Below are 23857 nucleotides of genomic sequence, written 5' to 3'. Positions count from 1 at the left end.
ACACTCATTTATCAATGTCTTTAGTCAGGGAAAATGTTACAGAGGTAAACAACCAAAAACCAAGAGAGCAACCACATGTTCACATAAAATCAGAGCAGAGCCCTTCAAGGAAGGCAGGAAGGCTGAATAAATATTAAGAACAGTTTTAGAAACTCTTAAAAAGCTATTCAAGAAAAACTGTGGAAACACCTTGCCAATAAACTCAAGTTACAGCATCATTAGCTGTGTTTGAAGATGGGGATATAGATTACAGCACTCGTCTATGGTTCCAAATTGTATCAATAAATTCCTATGCTATGCACACATATAGAACATTACAGAAGGAATGTGGCTTTACAAAATGCCACATTAGTCTATCTACTGTGTCTAAGAACAATTCTCTTTGTGTACTCTTGTTCTATCATTTTTTAAAAAATAATGTTCGACTAATATCACCAATTCCTTAAGACGGCCAACATCTGTCTATGCTTTCATTCAACTGAAAGAAAAATTATCTGAAAACAAATTACACTCTAGGCTTGAACTGTTCTTTCTGGAAACTGGATTTCTCTGACAGCACAGGAGCACAGTATGGATGTAACAATTAACCCTAGAAAAGGTCTTCAGATGGAAGGGGAAGATGAAGATGAGAAGAGGCAATAGACACAGTAGGAGAACGGGCTGATACAAAGTAGCCTTGAGAAAGATTTGTTTGACCTATTTTACTCCTTTTAGGAAGGGCAACTTTTTACCTTTGGGGATTTTGAATTTGTTGTCTTTCTTATACCACAGGCAACCTTGTGGAGTATTCACAATTTTAACAGGATATTCTGTTTCAGGGCAATCAAAAGCTTTCAAAGTGAAGTCTGTGGCTAAAAGAGGAAGAAGAGTAAGAATTCATTCAGATATTTTAGCAGAATTATGAAGTAAAAAATAAGTTAAATACAAATACTGGGACAAAATAAAGTAACAGAACAATACCAGGGGGAAAAAAAGCCTATTTTGGCCTTAAACTAAATCTGAGTATCTGTAATGTCCAAGAGTAGATTCTAAACTTTTTACACTGTGCTCGCTTCGGCAGCACATATACTAAACTTTAGACATTCTTCTTCCTTACCTTTCTAAAACAATTTCAACTGTGAGGACCACCTTTGGTTAAGATAGTTATATCACCCAAATAATAAATTAATACATTCTTTTAAATGTATTTATTTATTTATTTTCATCTACTTGAAAGGCAGAGCAACATTTGGGGTCTCCCATTTGGGAGGCAGAGGCTCAAACGCTTGAGCCATCATTTGCTGTCTCCCAAGATGCATTAGCAGGAAGCTGGATCAGAAGAGGAGCAGCCAGAAACCCAGATCAGCACTCTGAGGTGGAATGCAGGCCTCCTAAGCAGCAGCTTTAACCCGCTGTACTACAATGCACACTCCAGAATTAATACATTCGTGAATGAGAAGGTCTTTCATCAACTTCATGGATATTTGACAGGTTGCAAAACAGTTCTGCTTAAAGTCAAATTTGTCCTTTCAGTTAAAGAAAACAAATTGTTTCATCAACATGTAGAGGGAAAATAGCTAATTTAAGGAAAATTGAGAATGAAAAAAAGTCTAAAGAACCAGTTTGTTTAGGTGTTTCAAGTTCAAGATGTGGAACTAAATTGTCCAATATACACGAGTTAAAAAAAGAGGCTTGTTTTTTCTTAATTGAGGTGAGAATCACACAAGACAAACCTACCCACTTCAAAGTGGTCATTTCAGGGACACAGCACACTCACAGTGTTGTACAACCACAACTTTCATGTTGTTCTGAATAATTTTCATCACCACCAAAGGAAACCCCATGTCTACTAAGGAGTCATTTCCTATTACTCACTTCCTAGCAACCATCAGTCTATGTTCTGTCTCCATGGATTCACCTGTTCAAATATTTCACATAAATAGACTCATGTAATATGTGACCTTTGAAATCTGGCTTCTTTCACTTGGCATGAAATTGACAAGGTTGAGTCACATTATACCATACTGTATATACTGTGCTTCATTTTTTTTTTTTTTCTAAACTTATTTGAAAGGTACAGGGACAGGAAGACTCAGAGAAATAAATCTCAAGGCCATTGGTTCACTCCCTAAATGCCTGTAAGAGCCATGGTTGGTCAGGTTGAAGCCAAGAGTCAGGAATTCAATTCAGGTCTCCCATGTTAGTGGTGGACCCAAGTACTTGCAGCATCACCTTCTTCCTCCAGTGATACACATTCCAGGAAGCAGGAAGCAGAAGTGGAACCAGGACTGGAACCCAGGCATACTAATATGTGTAGAAATACCAAATGGCATTTTAACAACTGCATTAAATGCCAGCCTCTTCATTTCTTTCATGAGTGAATACTATTTTTTAAAAAACATAATCTTTATGTTTGCTACTTTAAAACATTTTTATTACTTACTTGAGAAGCAGAGAGGAAGACAAAAAGTTTCCATCTGTTGCTTTACTCCTCAAATGCCTGAAACAGCCAGAAATGTGCCAGGCCAAAGCTGGGAGCTGAGAATGCAATCCAGGTCTCCCACATGGGTGTCAGGAAGTCAACTACTTATCTACCACCTGCTGCCTCCCAGAGTGTACATCAGCAGAAGCTAGAAGAGCTGGGACTCAAACCCAGTCAAGCTAATACGGGAGGCAAGTAGCCCAAGAGGCACCTTAACCACTAGGCCAAAGACATGCCCTGATTGAGTAATATTCTAATATCTGTATATGTCTCAATTTGCTTATCCATTCATCCACTGAACGACATTTGGGTCTTTCATCTTTCAGCTAGTGTGAACAATGCTGCCACGAGTATGCATGTACATATATTTGTTTCAGTGCTTTTTTAAAATTCTTTTGACTATATATACCCATTAGTAGTAGAATAGTTGGGAAACAGAAGGTTCTGACTAAATTATAAACACCAGTAAAACCTTTGCTGTAGGATCAGCAATTTTCAAATTTTCTTTCTGCTACTTACAGAAATATATTTTCCAATGCAAGCTAATAGATAAACACATGGATACACATATATATCTGGAAGAAAAGTTCTTAAAATAACCTTTTTATATATATAGCATTTTGCTACTTTCCACTCCAATTTTTTAATGCTTTCACAACCCACTACACTGATCTTAAAATCTATTACATTGAATGAGTTGCACCTTGAAGTTTGAAAAACACTAGAACAACTTTACAAGACAATGACAATACCTAAGGAGAAAGATATCAAAGCATAAGCTATGATATATAAGAAAAAACATAAACTTCAAAAAGTCTTAATATCTGTTTAAATTTCTATTCAAAAACTAAACAATCTTGAACAACTCACTTTGCTTTACTGAACCTCAGTTTGTTTACTTAGAAAAGCAAGAACATAGTAAAGCCCATCTGAGAATATTACTGGGAATCTAAAATATAAATTCAAATGATACCAGCTACAGCATTAACATACTATTCAGGTGCATTTTACTAGCACATGGGTAGAGTATGTATGACTGATATTTTACCAACCTATGTACTTGTTTTCAGCTGGAAGATGAAGTTCTGGATTTAATTCAAAGTTACTCTTCCACAGTTCATTCCAAGAGTTCTCAACATCTGTAGAAAAGAAAAATAGATCTGAAAACCAATGCAAAGTTCCGAATTCTTTTATTAACAAACCCATCATCAACTGCCCTTCACAAATCAATTCTCCTTTCTCAGCAAAACTGTAAACTGACATTTGAGAATATATTTTCTATAACAAAATTTAAAACTCTAGCCCTAAAGAATCAAGACAAAGGATTTCTTCACTGATTCATAAATACAGATATAAATTTAGCAAAAAAAAAAAAATCCCCACAAGGTAGTATAAATAATTTTCATTTCAAAGTAAATGTTAAAAGAAATTATACTTTTCCCCCACAAAAACCATCAAACAAATTATGAAAAAATAGAAATTCCCAGGAGAATCAGATATACTTAAAAGTGGTAGAGTTGTTAAATATTTTACCTTCTATACTATACTGAGTCCCAAACCATTTCTCCTTGAGGTCACATTTTCCCTCATTAGCACCAGACAGTAGAACAAGATTTGCTTTTTGAGGAACTAGCTGATTAAGGGCTTCGGCAATGACCTAATGAAGGAAAGGAAGGAGGGAGAGACACATAGTAACAATTGTGTCCTAACACATTTCTGTTAGACAACCCTATGATCCTAGCTTTTTCTATTTTTTTTTTTTTAGGCTTATTTATTTATTTGAAACTTAGAGTTATAGAGAGGCAGAGAAGGAGAGAGGCAGAAAGGTCTTCCATCTGCTGGTTCACTCTCCAAATGGCCGTAATGGCCAGAGCTGAGCTGATGAAAGCCAAGAGCCAGGAGCTTCTTCCAGTTCTCTCATGCAGATAAAGGGGCCCAAGGACTTGAGCCATCTTCTACTGCTTTCCCAGGCCATAGCAGGGAGCTGGACCGAAGTGCAGCATCTGGGACTTGAACCGGTGCCCATATGAGATGCTGGCGCCATATTACACCAAAGTGCCGGCCCAATCCTAGCTTCTTAATGCTCATGTATCTACTTACAGTTCATGAGCAGTCTAAATGCCTTTTTTAAATTTTATTGAGATATAATTAACAAATATCAAATACATTTTTGATAATTCTTCAAACAGTCCTCGTATCTTTAATCCCACATATTAATAGCTCTTGCATTAAAAATAGCTATCAGGCCAGCGCCGTGGCTCACTAGGCTAATCCTCCACCTTGCAGCGCTGGCACCCCGGGTTCTAGTCCCGGTCGGGGCGCCAGATTCTGTCCCAGTTGCCCCTCTTCCAGGCCAGCTCTCTGCTGTGGCCCGGGAGTGCAGTGGAGGATGGCCCAAGTCCTTGGGCCCTGCACCCCATGGGAGACCAGGAGAAGTACCTGGCTCCTGCCATCGGATTAGCGCGGTGCGCCGGCCACGGTGGCCACTGGGGGGTTAACCAACTGCAAAGGAAGACCTTTCTCTCTGTCTCTTTCTCTCACTGTCCACTCTGCCTGTCAAAAAATAAAAAAATTTAAAAAAATTAAAAAAATAAATAAAAAAAATAGCTATCGTTTGCAAAGCTTTTACTCTATGAATGGAACTGGCAAGGGGAGAGGGAGGTGAAGGGGTGGGGTATGGGTGAGAGGGCTGATATGGTGGGAAGAATAACTATATTCCTAAAGATGTACTTATAAAATTTGTATTCCTTAAAAAAATAGACCGGCGTCTCGGCTCACTAGGCTAATCCTCCGCCTGCGGCGCTGGCACTCCGGATTCTAGTCCCGGATGGGGAGCCGGATTCTGTCCTGGTTGCTCCTCTTCCAGTTCAGCTCTCTGCTGTGCCCCGGGAAGGCAGTGGAGGATGGCCCAAGTGCTTGGGCCCTGCATCTGCATGGGAGACCAGGAGGAAGCACTTGGCTCCTGGCTTCAGATCAGCGCAGTGTTGGCCATAGCGGCCATTTGTGGGGTGAACCAATGAAAGGAAGACCTTTCTCTCTGTCTCTCTCTCTCACTGTCTAACTCTGTCAAAAAAAATAAAAAATAAAATAAAATAAAAATAAAAAAAGACTAGAAAAAAAAAGCTTTTATTCTGTGCCAAGCAGAGTTTAACAAACATGATTTCAAACATCCACTCTATGGAAAATACTATTTAACTTCAGAGGTTAAAGTATGAATAATTTGCTTGGGGTAAAGATTATGTAATTTGCACAGAACAACACATCCAGGAGAGGCAAAAGTGAAGTTCTAACCAAGTCTCTACATGCTTTCAAAGACATGCTCTTAACAACCATGTTTTATACCACCTCATACCCAAGAAACCAGCAAACTGATGACAACATAGGGTCTCCTTCAGTAACCCTCCAGCTACAATAAAAACTAACTATAGGATTTTGTAGGTTAGTTTGGAATGCTAACTACCATTTAAACACCATTTCTTAAAACAAAAAACAAAACAAAACAAAACAAAAAATAGTAAGTGGCAGTTCAGAAAAAAAACATTCAGGCCCCTTGAGCACAAATACCCTGGGGATGAATGTGTGGTTTAGTTTCTCCTTTACCTTTCCCTACCTTGTTTAAAATTATCTAGAATACTCTTTGCCAAAGTTCCTGAATTTCAGCACTGCTACCATCTTGAGGCACATAATTCTTTCTTGTGAGGTATCACCTTCTGCATTACAGGATGCTTAGCAAGCATCTCTGGCTTCTACATACTAGATCCCTAGAGCACACCCTACTGTACATCCCTGAGTTGTTACAACCAAAATGTCTCCAGACACAAACATTTTCCCTGGAGAAAAGCTGCTCCTGGTTGACAACTGTTCCACTATACAAAGCAAAAAGAGTTATTAATGTGTACCCTAGAAGGCAGCAGACGATGATTCAAGTACTTGGGTCCCTGTCACCTACATGGGAGAGACCCAGATTGAGTTCTGGGCTCCCAACTTTAGCCTAGCCTAACCCTGGCTGTTTTGGGTATTTGAGAAGTAAACCAGCAGATGAACTAAACTCTGTCTTCTGTCTCTCAAACAAGATGAAAAAAAATTTTTAATAAAACAAAATAAACAAATATCCTGACTAAATATAACCAAGTTTTCTCCATTCCCACAGTTCTTAAGTATATCTCTGCACTTTCTCACACTCCTCTTCCCCTAAAAAAGTTTGAGAAATGGAAACTTACTTCTGGCTTGTATTCAAAAAGTAGCTGATCTCCAGTGAGAAAGTCCTGCAGGGGATATAGCTGCATGTTTTCACACATGTTTTCCACATACTCAACTGGATCAGTCTGTAAGGAAGAAAAATTATTTCATACCAGAAACCTCTTCATTATTATCATTAACTTGCCACAACATACAAACATTTTCTCTCTTTTTTAAAGAAGGAAACCAAATGCTTCTAAACAGATGTAAGCAGATCTAATTGTAGTTTAAGACTGATGTTTGGGGCCGGCGCTGTGGTGCAGTGAGTTAAAGCCTTGGCCTGAAGCGCCAGCATCCCATATGCGTGCAGGTTCAAGTCCTGGCTACTCTTTTTCCAGCTCTCTGCTATGGTCTAGGAAAGCAGTGGGAGAAGGCCCAAGTCCTTGGGCCCCTACACCCTCATGGGAGACCTGGAAGACGCCCCTGGCTCTTGGCTTCGGATCGGCACAGCTCCGGCCATTGCGGCCACCTGGGGAGTGAACCAGCGGATGGAAGACTCTCTCTCTCTCTACCTACCCTTCTCTGTAATTCTGTCTTTCAAATAAATAAAATAAATCTTAAAAAAGACTGATGCTCAGGGGAGTGCGTGTGCAGACTAGTGGTTGAGACTCTATACCCCACATTGAAGTACTGGGTTCCATTTCTGTCTCTGGCTTCCTACCAATGCTGATCCTGGGAGGTAGCAACCATGGCTCAAATCATTGTGTTCCTGCCACCCACGTGCAAAACAGGACTAATTTCCAGCTCCCAGTTTCACTCCAGCCCAGCCCCAGCTGTTACGGATATCTGAGGAGTAAAGTAGATAGAAGCTCTTTTTTCTCTACCTCTCAAATACATAATTTTTTTAAAAATACAATGTTCAAAATTCTAAGAAAATATAGCTGGAGTTATTACCTAAAGGAGATTAACCTCACACTCTACCAACCCCCATTCTGAGCGTGTAGGGACCCATGAGCGTCTACTCATGTCATAGCCGTGTCATCACAACTGCAATTATCACACCAAACTGCACGTACTTGTCTACTTGTCAGGTGCCCCACTTGACTGTGAGGAGAGTAAAAGCTGGGGTCCTAGCACTGTAGCATGAGCACCTAAGAACCATTTGCAGGCATGGATCAAATCACTGTAAAATCAAAATATAAGTGCTACTAGATAAAAGTCTTGACAAGTAGAGAGTAAGTAGAGGGGCTGGCGCTGTGGCGCAGCGGGTAACGCCCTGGCCTGAAGCACCAGCATCCCACATGCGCGCCGGTTCAAAACCTGGCTGCTCCACTTCTGATCCAGCTCTTCGCTGTGGCCTGGGAAAACAGTGGAAGATGGCCCAAGTGCTTGGGCCCCTGCACCTACATGAGAGACCTGGAGGAAGCTCCTGGCTCCTGACTTCAGATTGGCGCAGCTCCGGCCATTGCAGCCAACTGGGGAGTGAGGCAGCGGATGGAAGACCTCTCTCTCTCTCTCTCTCTCTCTCTCTCTCTCTCTCCCTCTCCTCCTCTCCTCTCTCTGTGTATCTCTGACTTTCAAATAAATAAATAAAATCTTTAAAAAAAAAAAAAGAGAAAGTAGAATAGTGTTTATCAGAAGCTGGGAAAGGTGTGGGGGATGGAAACAGAGAAAAAGTGGTTAATGGGTACAGAGGTACAATTGAAGAGGAGGAAAAACTTCTGTATCACAGGTTAATTATTATGTTGACAATAATTAGTTGTATATTTCAAAATACCAAATAGAGAAGATTTTGAAATGTTCCCAACACAAAGAAATGATAAATGTTTGAGGTGATGGATATACCATTATACTGATTTGATCATTACATTTGATATGCATGTATTGAAATATTACACCATACTCCACAAATATGTACAACTATGTGTTAATAAAAATTTTTAATGTGAAAAAGGAATTAGATTATTAAGTATTTTAGCTCAATTTAAAACTGAAAGAATGATGGCAAGTTCTCTGACCAATGAAACAAACATACTTTCTCAGAGGAGAGCAATCAAGTATTTACTGAGCACCCATATATACAGAATTTGAAGACTGACAGACCCAAGTGATTCTATTTTCACATTCTGCACCAAGGAAATACACTCAGATCAGATGACTTCCCCAAGATCACACGGTGAATGAATGATGGGGATGGCTCCTTAAAACACAAATATACTGTACCTACACCACCATTCCACCCAGTTCTTTATTAAATAATATGGGTCATTTCTCATCTAGTAGAAGACAGAATAAGAGTGAAGATGAAATAAAAGTGGAGGGAAAATGAGGTATGCATACATTAAACTAGGTATATGCTGTCTACTACATTTTTACATGAAAGCAGAATAAGGAACAAGTCACTGTTAGCTTTCCCATACACACACTTCAGAAAACATTCTTAAATCATCTATCTGACTGGTCATTAAGCTATTAGTACTGTTTAAACGACTCCTTCTGCTCTAATTTTTTTAATGAACTATTTTTATCAGCTACTTACTTATAAGTTAGCTGCTCTAATCAGTATAGTATAAAACTGAGTGATTCCAAGTTATTTCCTATAAAAAAGCACTAATGACCATGGTTAAAAGCAGACCTGGGTGCCAAAGCAACAAATGAAGTATTGGAGAAAACAACATTTAAATGTTATCCTTCAACTTTTTTGAAGATTTAACTCATACAACATAAAACGTACCCTTTTAAAGTGTGCAACTGAGTGGTTTTTAAAGCTGAACAACTATCACCAACCACTATCTAATTTCAGAACACCCTCATCATCTCAAAAGGAAACTCATACCCATTAGATCCATTAGTTGCCCCATTCACTTCTCTCAGACCCCATGAGCCATCAATCTATGTTCCGTCTCTGTGAATTTATCTATGCTGGGTATTTTAAACAAGTAGATTCATTAGCTATGTTACTCTTTGGATCTGTCTTCTTTCACTTAGCAGTTTTCAGAGTTCATCTGTGTTGTAACATGAAAAATTAATTCCTTTTCATGTCTGAGCAATATTCCATAACATGCATATTCCACTTTTTCCTTATCCACTCATGGACATTTGGAGTTGTTTGCACTTCTGGGACATAATGAGCAATGCTGACATGATCATCTTTGTAGAAGTTTCTATGTGGGCACATGTTTTCAGTTCTCTTGGATGTATAATTAGGAGTAAAACTGCTGGCTCATATGTTAATTCTGCATGTGTTTAGCTTTTTAAAGAACTGACAAATGGTTTACCAAACTGGATATACCATCTACTACTCCCACTATCAAATGGACAGTTCCAATGGACAATGTTCAGGTTTCTTTACAACCCTTTCAACACTTATTATTTTCTATTCTTTAATATGTCTACTATACTCTTTAATTATTAATTATTACATTATTGGTCCTATTTTTATGCCTACAGAAAAGTACTTAATTAAACAAAACAGCTTTCTCACCATACACTAGTTCAAACAGTTAATTTATAAACCAAACTGAATCTACGTTTGTGTGAAATTAAAGATATTTTAAAATTTCTTTAAAAAAAGTTTTAAAAGGGTATTTCTATTTGCTTTTATCAATGAAGACTAGAAAGAAGTCTGAAGAGGAGACATCTCAACTTTGCTACAACAGAACTGGTGTGGGGAGGTGCATAACAGGCTAAGCTGCTGCCTGTGATGCAGGCATCCTAAATAGGTGCTTGTTTTGAGACCTGCCTGCTCCACTTCCAATCCGGCTCCCTGCTAATGTGCCTGGGAAAGCAGCAGAAGATGATCCAAGTCCTTGGGTCCCTACACCCACCTGGGAGACCTAAAAGAAGCTCCTGGATCTTGGTTTCAGCCTAGACCAACCCTGGCCACTGCAGTCATAAGGGAAGTGAATCGGAGGATGGGAAATCTCTTTTTCTCTCTAACTTTGCCTTTCAAATAAATAAATAAATAAATCTTTGAAAAAAAAAAAACATAATTGGGGGCAGGTATTTGGCATGGCAGTGAAGATGCCACTTGGGATACCCACATTACCATATCAAAGTGCTGGGTTCTAGTCTTAGCTCCACTGCCAATTCCAGCTTCTTGCTAATGTACATCCTGGAATGCAGTAGCTTATGGTTCAAGTACTTGGGTCCTTGCCACCCACATGTCACACATGGATTGAGTTCTGGGTCCTGGCTTCAGCCTAACCCAGTCCTGGCTTTTGTGGACATTTGAGGAGTCAGTCAATAGATGGAAGATCTGTGTGTGTGTGTGTGTGTGTGTATAAAACTAAACTAAAAAAAAATTTGTTCTGATTTTGCATTGGTTAGTCTTTAAAAGAATTATTTTATAATTTATTTGAAAGAGTTACAAAAGGAGGAGAGAGAGAGAGAGAGAGGGAGGGAGAGGGAGAAGAAGAGGGAGAGGGAGGTCTTCCATTCTGCTGGTTCACTCCCCAAATGACTGCAATGGCCAGAGCAGAAAGCTGAATCAGAAGAGGAGCAGCCAGGACTCGAACCAGCACCCATAAGGGATGCTGGCGCTGCAGGCTAGGGCTTTAACCTGCTGCACCACATCGCCAGCCCCTGCATTGGTTAGGTTTTGATCTAAGATGTTTTGGAGTCATGTAGTAAAAATCAAGACAGGGGCCAGCACTGTGGTGCAATAGGTTAATCCTCTGTCTGAGGCGCCAGCATCCCATACGGGCGCTGGTTCTAGTCCCGGCTGCTCCTCTTCCCATCCAGCTCTCTGCTATGGCCTGGGAAAGCAGTGGAAAATGGTCCAAGTGCTTGGGCCCCTGCACCAACGTGAGAGACCCAGAGGAAGCTCCTTTCTCCTGGCTTTGGATAGGCGTAGCTCCGGCCATGGCAGCCATTTGGGGAGTGCACCAGTGGATGGAAGACCTTTCTCTCTGTCTCTCCCTCTCACTGTCTGCAACTCTACCTCTCAAATAAATAAATAAAATATTTTAAGAGAACAAGATAGTGGGGCCGGTGCGGTGGCACACTAGGTTAATCCTCTGCCTGCAGCACCAACATCCCATCTGGGCACCGGGTTCTAGTCCTGGTTGCTCCTCTTTTAGTCCAAGTCTCTGCTATGGCCCGGGAAGGCAGTGGAGGATGACCCAAGTGCTTGGGCCCTGCACCCGCCTGGGAGACCAGGAAGAAGCTCCTGGCTCCTGGCTTCGGATCGGCGTACCTCCAGCCGTGGCAGCCATTTGGGGAGTGAACCAACAGAATGAAGACCTTTCTCTCTGTCTCTCTCTCACTGTCTGTAACTCTACCTGTCAAATAAATAAATAAAAATCTTTAAAAAAAAAACAAAAAAAACACAAGATAGTATTCGTAAATAATGCCAAAGTTGAAAAAGTTGAGGAATTATAAAATGAAGAGATGGCATTAAAAGATATCCTAGACTTTCTTGCTAAGAAGAAACTGAAGGGGCAGAAAGAAAATGTCATTTACTTAATCAATGTTGAAAAAATCATTCACAGAAAAATAGGACCTGGGGGCCAGCATTTGGTGCAGCAGGTTAAAGCTACCTCTTGCAACTTCAGCATGTCATATGAGCACCACTTTAGTCACAACTGCTCCATTTCTGATCCAGCTCGCTGTTAATGCACCTGGCAAACCAGCAGCAGATGGCTCAAGTGCTTGGGCCCTGTCACCCATGTGGGAAACCCGGATGCAGAATTCCAAGCTCCTGGCTTTGGACTGGCCCAGCCCTGGCCATTGCATCATTTAGGGATTGAATCAGGAGCAGGAAGATCTCTCTGCCACTCTCTATAACTATTCTTTTCAAATAAATAAAGAAGTCTTAAAAAAAAGGGGGGGGGGGTGCGGGGAGGAGAGCCGGTGCTGTGGCACAGTGGGTAAATGTCCTGGTCTTAAGCGTCAGCATCCCATATGAGTGCCGGTTCAAGACTTAGCTGCTCCACTTCTGATCTAGCTCTCTGCAATGGCCTGGGAAAGCAATGGAAGATGGCCCAAGTCCCTGGGTCCCTGCACCCACATGGGAGACCTGGAAGAAACTCCTGGCTCTTGGCTTTGGATCAGTGCAGTTCTGGCCGTTGCAACCAACTGGGGAGTGAACCATCGGATGGAAGACCGACCTCTCTCTCTTTCTCTCTCTCCTCTCTGTATAACTCTTTCAAATAAATAAATAAACCTTAAAAAAGAGAGGGAAAAAAAAAGGGATCTAGGTATTACTTATAGTTGTAGTCCAAAATTCTCATCCCCACTCGTCCCCTGCCACAGTTCCAACCCACTAGCTCCCACCACAGCTGATGAGGTGATTGAAAAAAATCATTCCTGGCAAAGTGGAGGGGAAGACTTGTGGATTCTATGCATATCTATCTATTTTTATAGGACATAGTATCTACAGGACCTCCAATGGACAATCTGAGTCATGACAGTCTTTCTGTTTCCAAGTTCAAACAATTTCAAGTATATAAAGCAGATGACATAGGAGTCATCAGCATCTGGAAACCTACAGTTTTGATCACCTTGCCCTCATAAACTTAATGCCTTCTTTACTTAATAAATATTCAGGGAACAGTCCCTGGTGATGTTCCAAAAAGCCAGCATTCAAGATGCTCTATTAACCGGTAATTCGGGGGGGGGGGGGGCTTAAATCTCGGTTCTGCAGATATCCTCCACAATTATTAAAAAGATATCAGTAAACAAGACAAATTCAAGGAGATTATGAATTTCATTGGGAAGAAATTATGTTCATTCTCTTTAATCTCTAACATTTTTTTCCAATTATGAGTAGGGGCAAGAAATTACAGTAATACTAGCAATCCCACAACTACCACCAACAGAAATCACAATGTAGTTGTTGCAGGTATCTCAAAATACCATGTACACATTGCTACTTTAAAACTGTGATCATTATTGGACTTTATTATTTAATGCATTAAATACTACTTAAAGTACTACTTGGAGTACTTTACTTTAATATTCTTTTGTAACCACTGTACTTCATTTTATGTACTTAAAAACACTACTCTGTGGAAAATATATATATATGAACCGTATTCTTTCAATATTAAATCTCCTATCACAATTATAATGAGGTTATATAATACTAAAAACTTTAATCTGAAGTACATACTATCAGTAATTAATTCTTAAATGGTTGGTGAGGGAGGGAATACATATATTTTCTCTCTGACAAAATATTAACAATTGGTGAATTTAGGCGAGGAATACCAGTGATCATTATAATACTATGACAATTTTTATGCAATGTAAAAAGCTAAGAGGATGAAGTGTTATTTATTCTTTTTTGTTAATATTTTTAAAAATTTTTTATTTATTTATTTGAGAGATGGAATTACAGATAATGAGAGGAAGAGACAGAGAGAAAGATCTTTGGTTCATTCCTCAAATGGCTGCAACAGCCTGAGCTGAGGCAATCCGAAGCCAGGAGCCAGGAGCTTCCTCTGGGTCTCCCACATGGGTCAGGGGCCCAAGCACTTGGGCCATCTTTTACTACTTTCCCAGGCCATAGCAGAGAGCTGGATTGGAAGAGGAACAGCCAGGATTAGAATCGCCTCCATATGGGATGCCGGCACCACAGGCAGAGGATTAACCTACTGCACCACAGCGCTGGCCCCTAAAGATTTATTTCATTTATTTGAAAGAGAGAGTTTCAGAAAGAGGTAGACACGGAGAGAGAGGTCTTTGATCTGTTGGTTCACTCCCCAGATGGCTGTAATGGCCGAAGCCAATCTGAAGCCAGGAACCAGGAGCTTCTTACGGGTCTCCCACGCAGGTGCAGGGGCCCAAAGACTTGGGCCATCTTCTACTGCTTTCCCAGGCCATAACAATGAGCTGGATCAGAAAAGGAGCAGATAGGACTAGAACCAGTGCCCATATGGGATGCCTGCACTTCAGGCTAGGGCTTTAACCCGCTGCACCACAGCGCCAACCCCGAAGTGTTATTTATTCTAAGGAGCGGTCCACCGGATATAGCAGACTTCAAATGGATCCAAGGAACAAGAGTTTACAAAAACAACAAATTCTCTGCTCTAAATACTTTATCTTTCAACCTTATATATATCATTATGCCTTTCAGAGACAGACATATAGGATCATTAACTTTTTCAAGCGGCCGGCATTGTGGCGTAGCAGGTAAAGCCGATTCAAGTCACAGCTGCTCCACTTCCAATCCTGCTCTCAGCTATGGCCTGGGAAAGCAGTGAAGATGACCCAAGTCCTTGAATCCCTGCTTCCACATGGAAGACCAGGAAGAAGATCTTGGCTCTGCACTGGCATGGGAGACCCTGAGGAAGCTCCTTTTTCCTGGCTTCAGATCTGCGCAGATCCAGCAATTGCAGCCATTTGGGGAGTGAACTAGTGGACAGAGGACGACCTCTCTCTCCCTCTCTTCCTTTCTCTCTCTCCCTCTGCCTCTGCCTCTCTGTAACTCTGCCTTTCAAATACATACATAAATCTTTAAAAAGAAACTTTTTTAAATACTCCAAGCGTTCCTTATTTATATGCCAAACCTAATCCAAACTTTTTTTTATGCTGAACTCAATGAAAATATATCATATCCATGAAGCCATCTCTTATCCTACTTAAATCAAGGAAAATGCTTTCCTTCCTGTGAAATCCCAAATTGTAGTGTTTCTAACATTATACAAAATAATTATTGTAGATTACCTTATAGAATATGTATACAATATTTCAATCCCCAAATTAGCAAATACCATAGCAAACTCTCCATGAATGTTTAAGAGACAGACAAGTATATAGATAAGTGATTATCATACAACATGATCTACATAATCTGCCTAATCCTCTCACTCCTATTCAGTATAAATTCTGAAAACACAACAGTGATTTTCATACTGCCTCAAGGCCATCTTAAGATTCACATGTAAGGGTGGCAGAATTAAAACTTTGGAGATGGGGCCAGTGCTGTGGCATAGCAGGTAAAGCTGCCACCTGCAGTGCTGGCATCCCATATGGGTGCCAGTTCAAGTCCTGGCTGCTCCACTTCCAATCTAGCTCTCTACTATGGTCTGGGAAAGCAGTAAAAGATGGCCCAAGTCCTTGGGGCTCTGCACCCACATGGGAGACCTGGAAGAAGCTCCTGGCTTCCGATCACCGCAGCTCCGGCTCTCTTCCTCTCCTTCTCTCTGTAACTCTGACTTTCAAATAAATAAATAAATCTTAATAAAACTTCGTTGACACTGCCAAAAATAGAACAATGTTTGAGCCAGTTTCAACTAAGTCACAGATAACATTCAAAAAGAATTTGACTACAGTGCCGGTGCCGTGGCACAGTAGGTTAATCCTCCACCTGCGGTGCCAGCATCCCATATGGGCACCAGTTCTAGTCCCAGCTGTTCCTCTTCCAGTCCAGCTCTCTGTTGTGGCCTGGGAAGGCAGTAAAAGGATGGCCCAAGTCGTTGGGCCCCTGCCCCCACATGGGGGACCGGGAAAAAGCACCTGGCTCCTGGCTTCGGATCGGCTCAGCTCCAGCCATTGCAGCCACTGGGGAGTGAACCAACAGACGGAAGAACTTTCTTTCTGTTTCTTTCTCTCACTGTCTGTAACTCTACCTCTCAAATAAATAAATAAATTAAAAAAAAAAAAAAAAGAATTTGACTTCCAGTACCTGTTCTTGGTAATGAAATTCATTATCCTCAATTTTCTGAATTTCTTCAAAAATTCTGTGAAAGAAGAAAACTATAATTAGAGATATACTGCAGTCTCTCACTAGAATCATCAACAGGAAAAGACAGTCATTGGCCACATAAATGTAAAGCCTTAGTGTACACTCACCCATGGGGAATGAGAGATGGAGAAAGGATGAAGAAATGCTATCAAGGTGGGACTAAAGTATCTGATTTGTAGCTCAAAGGCTTAAAGATACTAGGATTAATTCTTGGCCTCATTCTAAGAAGTACTGATTACCTTTGTTCTGGACCCAGCTTCTGCAGCATTTTTAAATACTGGAAGACAGTATGAGCAACCTGTAAATAAAGTATCTGATTAGTCTTCTGCATAAAGTGGCATCTGCATAAAAGAAAAGTAACTTCACTTAAATTATTTACCTCATAGAAATGTTCATAACCCTCATCAGTCAATGTAATAGAAATGCTGAACACTGAGTAAGTAGAATTCTGCTCAAATCCTGTCTCACCATTTCCACCAAACAATGCAAGAGCCCAGCATCTACAGTTAAAAAAAACATATTAGTATCTCTGGATTGATAATCTACAAACACTTAAAATAAACAAAACAGATAGGCTTTCTACACTAAATTTGAGAACTTGATTCTTTGATGTAAGCATACATATTCCAACACGAACTTCAAAAGTACAAATTTAAAAGTACAGGCCTTCCAAAGAATTGTAGTACATTTAGGAATCATCAAAAGGAAATAATAGCTGGTGTTTGTATTTGTTTAATGGAAACACTGACAGATATTGCAACATAGTAAAACATTAATAGTCTTATGAAGTCAAAGCAATCTTATTGAAGAGAACAACACAAAATATTGAAAATATGATTACTAGAAGGCAATAAAATTTTCAACCTGTCTTTTAGAAGAAACCTAAAACATCTCAACTATATCCCTACTTAGAATGTCAAGTGAATTCTTTGAAACTACAAAGAAAGAAGCAAGACTTGTATTTTTTCCTGACTAGAATAATCCCAAAAATGTAAAACAAGCAAGGACACCAAAACAGTTAGAAATTCTAATTAAGTTCAGTAAGGCAGAAAGGTTGTATACATCTTAAAACATATATACATGCATTGTGAAAGCTATAGATGTACCCAATATCATTAGTTTATAATAACCCTGCCCTCTCACAGATTTCTTTAAATGTTCCAGTAAACAACAACATGTTAAAGTACTTATTTAAATTTTTTAACTTTTCTTTCATTTCATTTGTAAGGCCGGGGGAAAGGGGGAGGGAGAGGGGGAGGGAGAGGGAGAGGGAGAGGGAGAGGGAGAGGGAGAGGGAGAGGGAGAGAGGGAGAGGGAGAGGGAGAGGGAGAGGGAGAGAGGGAGAGGGAGATCTTGCATTCACTGGTTAGTTTATTCCACAAATCTCAAATGCCCTCACAGCCAGGGCTGGGCAAGGCTGAAGCCAGGTCCCCAGAACCTAGTCCTTTTCTCTACTTTCCTATTTTCAAATTAATTAGCATAAAGAAAACTCAAACAAGGAATTATTTTAATGTATTGGTCCTAATTCTAAAGTTACATTTCTATTATTTAGCCATAGGTTTTTAGCATACTTAAATTTAGCATACTTAAATTTTAACATACTTAAAATGCCACAGGACACATTCTGCTATCCATAATCCCACATATTTATTACGGTTTATCTACCCAATGAGGTTTTTTATTAAAGTCAATCTTTTGGGTTGGGAAAACCTAGAGATCCACAGAACTTAATAATGGAATCCCTTAATATCCAATCAACTCCAAATTCTTGGTTAGAGCTAATTTTTTTATGTAATTCTGGAACCTATTAGTTTCATTTATGTTTTCTGGTTGTGTTTTTTCTTTTTTTTTTTTTTTCTTTTTTTCTTTTTTTTGACAGGCAGAGTGGACAGGGAGAGAGAGAGACAGAGAGAAAGGTCTTCCTTTGCCGTTGGTTCACCCTACAATGGCCACCGCAGCTGGCGCACTGCAGCCAGCGCACCGCGCTGATCCAAAGGCAGGAGCCAGGTGCTTCACCTGGTTTCCCATGAGGTGCAGGGCCCAAGTACTTGGGCCATCCTCCACTGTACTCCCGGGCCACAGCAGAGAGCTGGCCTGGAAGAGGGGCAACCGGGACAGGATCCGGCACCCCGACCGGGACTAGAACCCACTATGCCGGCGCCGCAAGGTGGAGGATTAGCCCAGTGAGCCGTGGCGCCGGCCCTCATTTATGTTTTTTTAAAAAACATATTATTTATTTGAAAGCCAGAGTGACAGAGAAAGAAGGTGAAATGGAGAGATTTTCCATCTATTGGTTTACTTCCCAAATGCCAACAAGAGCCAGGGCTGAGCCAGGCAGATGCCAGGAACTCCATCCAGGTCTCTTATACAAGTGGCAGGGACTTAAGTGTTTTAGCCATCATCTGCTGCCTCTCAGGCTCATTAGCAGGAAGCTGGATGGGAAGCAGAGTACCAGGACTTGAATCAGGCACTTCTATATGGATGTAGGCCATGCCACTATACCCACCCTTTATTTATGATTTTTTAAATTGTATATAAAATCACTTCCCAACATAGGCTAAAAGGGTAAAGTAAGGAACTACAGAATACAATGTATATTAAAATAATCTAGGTTATTAAGATAATTAAGCATTAAATTTGATTCTGACTTCTAGCAGCTAAAGCAAAAGAACACATTATAGAACATTTATTTTATATTATTTTTCAAAGATTGTTACATGGAAAATACTTAATAACTGAGTACTTGCTTTTTTCTAAGGTAAGAAAGAATGCTGCCTTTGCCTTCATGTCCAACCAGCCAGGAGATATAATGAAGTGGCTTCACCCTTTCAGAAAAGTATGTCAGAAATAAAAGTCAAGGTATAAATACATCAAAAATATCTTACCTCTAAAACTATAAACTGAAAATATAATTATATAAACATTCTCACATAAATCCACTAAACATGAAATTGTAACTTAATAGCATCAATATAAAAACAGAAAGGTAAAATTTACCTTCCTCTGAAATCCCTGAATGAGTAAAATCACTCCAAAATGTAAATCTATTACTTTTTCTGTTGAACACCAAATATCTCTTTCATGAAAAAATCTTTTTTATTTTACCAAAAATGGAAGTAATACAGATTCTTTACCATTTTATAACCAATACAGATATAAGTCACTCTGCAAAAGCTCTCAGTATGGCATCAAGCTCTGTGGTAAAGTGAAATGTGTTGCTTTCTAAGGGTTAGAAAATCTTTAAAAAAAGAAAATATTTTATTTATTTATTTTGAACATCAAAGTTACAGAGATGGGGGCAGAGACAGAAAGAGATCTTCCACCCACCGTTTACTCCCCAGATGGCTGCAACAGCCAATACTGGGCCAGGAGCCTCATCCAGGCCTCCCACATGGGTGATGGGGCCCAAACACTTGGGCCATTATCCACTGCTTCACTAGTGTATCAGCAGGGAACTGGTTCGGAAGTAGAGCAGCCAGGACTCAAACTGGTGCCTACTTGGAATGCCAGCATCACAGTCAGCAGCCTTACCCACTTATGCCACAATGCTGGCCCCCAAATCTAGATTCTAATTTTAGTTTTTCCATTAAGTATATCAGAACCTTAAGCAAGAAACTTAACCTCACTGATTTTTTTCTCTTTCTCTTCACTTACTCAATACAGTTTTCAGACAAATGCAGTTAACAGGTATTATTATCATAGAATAATATTCTGAGTAGTTGTATTCAAACAGTCTCTTCCTACTGGCTTCTACTATAATTTTACTTTATTGATTTAGTTGAAAGGCAAAGAGAATGAGAGACCTCCAATCCACTAACCTCACTCCCCAAATTCCTGCAACAATAAGGGGTATGCCAGGTGAAAGCCCAAAGCCTGGAACTCAAATCAGTCTCTCAAGTGAGGACAGGGACCCAATCACTTGAACCTGCACATGCTGCCTCTTAGAGCACACACTAGCAGGACACTGGAATCAGGAGCAGAGCTGGGGCTCAAATCCAGGCATTCCTATATGGGATGCAGATGTACCAAGCAGCATCTTAAATAGCTGCACCAAATACTCACCCAATACAATAATTTTAGAAATGTATTTGAAAAAAAAATGAGACACAGAAAAATTGATTTAGAAAATTGAAATAGGTTACAGAATTAAATTCGGTAAACTCTTGAAAGCCAAGATACAATATGATGATTTCAACTACGCTAAACAATATTCAAAGCCCATACAACATTGTTTAAAATATGAATTGAATTATATGTACACTAAGACTAGCACAGGGAAACCAGCAGCTAATGAACAAGCACAGCTCATCACACAACAGTTGCATCCGAGCAAAACTAAAATACTATATTTGGTATCCCCGGGGGGGGATAAATATTGTGCTTATTTGTAAAACAAGACTCCCTGTAAAAGTTGATTTATTGGAAATTCATATATTTAGAGTTTCAAAATGTCTGATAATGAATGTCCCTTTAAAATAAACTGTTTTAAAATTACAGAAATGCTAACCATCTTTGGAGAACAGAATTATGAATAGCTTTTCTATCCTAAAGTAATTTCCAAAATTTGTACCAAGAACTTAGGAATCAATCAGAGGAAAAACAAGGCTTTATAAATAGTGTATATAGTGTTCCATTTGCATAAAAAATATGTATTTGCTTAACATTCAATATTTTAATGCATGAAGGCTATAAAAGAAACTGTTAAGGTTAAAAATAGCTTTGAGGATAGGGACAAAGAAAGGAGAAGCAGATCTTTAGTTTTTATTTAATGTCCTTTTGCCCTTATTAATATTTTACAAGCATATTATTTTTATAGTAAGAATTTTGAACAAACTCATAAATATACATAATAATTTTAACACTTTCTGATACACTCATAACTGGACAATCAACATATACTACTTTTCCCTATAGCATCCTTGCACAGAAGCAAGCAAATAATACACATTTTCTTGACTTTTTCACTAGAAGCATACTGTTCTTGTTAATTCTATGAGATTTTGTTGCTTGAATATTCTAATATATGTAAGTGGCAAAAAACATTTTTACTGAGCGTAAGTATTACACATTACTTTTTCTATCTATTAGTGTATGTGTCCTCATGGTTTTGCTTTGTTGATGGTGATTTTTAAAAATAAGTTAAATTTTTATCAGCTCGTTAGCATTTATTTCAAATTAGAAATGCATTTGTAGGCCGGTGCCACGGCTCAATAGGCTAATCCTCCGCCTTGCAGCGCCAGCACACCGGGTTCTAGTCCCGGCCGCCCCTCTTCCAGGCCAGCTCTCTGCTGTCGCCAGGGAGTGCAGTGGAGGATGGCCCAAGTGCTTGGGCCCTGCACCCCATGGGAGACCAGGAAAAGCAACGGCAAAGGAAGACCTTTCTCTCTGTCTCTCTCTCTCCCTGTCCACTCTGCCTGTTAAAAAAAAAAAAAGAAATGCATTTGTAGACATTATGACTGATCTCTTTTTAATAATCTGCTTGGCCCATTCTACATTACTCATATAAGATAATTATATAGATAAGCTGAAACCCTTTCTTAATTTGTATAAATCTGCTTTAACTCATGAGTAAATACTTGAGATTCCTACTCCCTCAAAATTATTTAATTTTACTTTTGACAAGATCAAAACAACTGGTAGCCTCTGTCATATAAATCATAAGCTAATATATATTTTCTACTCAAGTACTAAAGAAAACAATTACTAAAATTTACTCTAAACAATTTCAAAGACTCAGGAAAGGCAACTAGATGTAAGCAAACTCTGGTGTTCATACCCCCCAAAAAATCAATATAATATATAGCAAGGCTTGAAAAATCTAAGCGTAGTTAATTCCTAGGCTACTGCATTATCCTTGCTTATTAATTCAGGATTCCTAAACTAAATCATTTAGCACGCCTTAAAATTTTAACTCTCATTCAGAATCTAGTGAAACAAGTTTTCTCCTGAACTCTTACCTGTAATGCTGCTGTTGAGGCGGAAGTGCCCACGTGATGGTCAAAGCATGAATTTTTCTGATTGGAACAACTGAACAAAAAATTTCCCAGAAAAACAGATATAAGTGCTTTTCCATAAATTTTACTGTTATAAGAAGTTGTTTGTAAATGCAATATATTTCACCCTTTAATAAACAGGGGAATTGTTGTTACCAATTTGGATTATATAAGTTTTGTAAACTTCCTTTCTATTTGGTTTCACTGCTAGAGAAAGCAAGGATAAAAGTACTGTGAAATGTTAAGTATGGAACTCTTCTTGTAAAAAAATACGGGACTAGCTGGCACCGCGGCTCACTAGGCTAATCCTCCGCCTAGCAGCGCCGGCACACGGGGTTCTAGTCCCAGTCGGGGCGCCGGATTCTGTCCCGGTTGCCCCTCTTCCAGGCCAGCTCTCTGCTGTGGCCCGGGAGTGCAGTGGAGGATGGCCCAAGTGCTTGGGCCCTGCACCCCATGGGAGACCAGGAAAAGCACCTGGCTCCTGGCTCCTGCCATCGGATCAGCGCGGTGCGCCGGCCGCAGCGCGCCGACCGCGGCGGCCACTGGAGGGTGAACCAACGGCAAAAGGAAGACTTTTCTCTCTGTCTCTCTCTCTCACTGTCCACTCTGCCTGTCAAAAAAAAAAAAAAAAAAAAAAACGGGACTAGGAGTAGAGAGCCATGGCTAAAATCTAGCCCTACCACCATTTTACTATATGTGCAAAAATCGCTTACACTTCATTTTTTCTGAATCTGTTTCCTCATGGTAAAATGAGTGGGTTGGCTGAAGTACCTCTAAGACTCTTCTCAGTACTATTACTCTATGATTCCATGATAAAAAATAAAAAGTCAGAAAGAATACAACTGAAAAAGAGTTGTCTCAGGAAGAAGTCAGCTTAACAGAATGGAGCCAGCAGCAGAAAGTGTGTGATGAAACAATCATTGATCAGAAGAAAGGGAGAGGAAAGAGACGGACAATGAGGTGAGGTAGGAGAGAATATCTAGGCAATTAGAAAGATTTTTTTAAAAATCCACTGTGATGGCCGGCGCCGCGGCTCACTAGGCTAATCCTCCACCTTGCGGCGCCGGCACACCGGGTTCTAGTCCCGGTCGGGGCGCCGGATTCTGTCCTGGTTGCCCCTCTTCCAGGCCAGCTCTCTGCTGTGGCCAGGGAGTGCAGTGGAGGATGGCCCGAGACCAGGAGAAGCACCTGGCTCCTGCCATCAGATGAGCGCGGTGCACCGGCCGCGGCGGCCTTTGGAGGGTGAACCAACAGTAAAGGAAGACCTTTCTCTCTGTCTCTCTCACTGTCCACTTTGTCCAAAAAAAAAAAAAAAAAAAAAAAAAAAAAGACTATGTAATATTCAAAATGGGCAAATTGTTAAGTAAATTATAGTAGAATCATGTAAATACATACATGAATCATACATCATACATATATACACAAATATAATAGTAAATTAATAAAAAGCAGGTTAACAGAAGTACATATAATTTATAATCTCAACTATGTTAAGAAAATACATTTATTAAAAAAGCAGAAGGAAATTCACCA

The 23857-nt window shown here is 39.8% G+C and overlaps 1 protein-coding gene across 4 annotated transcripts in view; it reads right to left on the bottom strand.

The window, feature by feature from the left end:
- The window catches only part of NRDC (nardilysin convertase), a 93192-nt gene that overhangs the window by 18291 nt on the left and 51044 nt on the right, over nucleotides 1-23857 (bottom strand). For all 4 annotated transcript variants that reach the window (XM_002715099.5, XM_002715100.5, XM_051857772.2 and 1 more), the window contains 9 exons: nucleotides 22289-22358; nucleotides 19079-19156; nucleotides 16711-16831; nucleotides 16571-16629; nucleotides 16272-16326; nucleotides 6682-6786; nucleotides 3995-4118; nucleotides 3514-3600; nucleotides 732-851 (listed from right to left, as the gene is read on the bottom strand). In XM_002715099.5, the coding sequence (XP_002715145.1) occupies nucleotides 732-851; nucleotides 3514-3600; nucleotides 3995-4118; nucleotides 6682-6786; nucleotides 16272-16326; nucleotides 16571-16629; nucleotides 16711-16831; nucleotides 19079-19156; nucleotides 22289-22358 (819 nt within the window). The remainder of the gene's footprint in view (nucleotides 1-731; nucleotides 852-3513; nucleotides 3601-3994; nucleotides 4119-6681; nucleotides 6787-16271; nucleotides 16327-16570; nucleotides 16630-16710; nucleotides 16832-19078; nucleotides 19157-22288; nucleotides 22359-23857) is intronic.

The sequence above is a fragment of the Oryctolagus cuniculus genome, chromosome 7, assembly GCF_964237555.1.
Source record: "Oryctolagus cuniculus chromosome 7, mOryCun1.1, whole genome shotgun sequence".
NCBI classification, from domain to species: domain Eukaryota; kingdom Metazoa; phylum Chordata; class Mammalia; order Lagomorpha; family Leporidae; genus Oryctolagus; species Oryctolagus cuniculus.
Note: the sequence above shows the minus strand (reverse complement) of the source record. Positions and strands in the feature narration are given on the sequence as shown.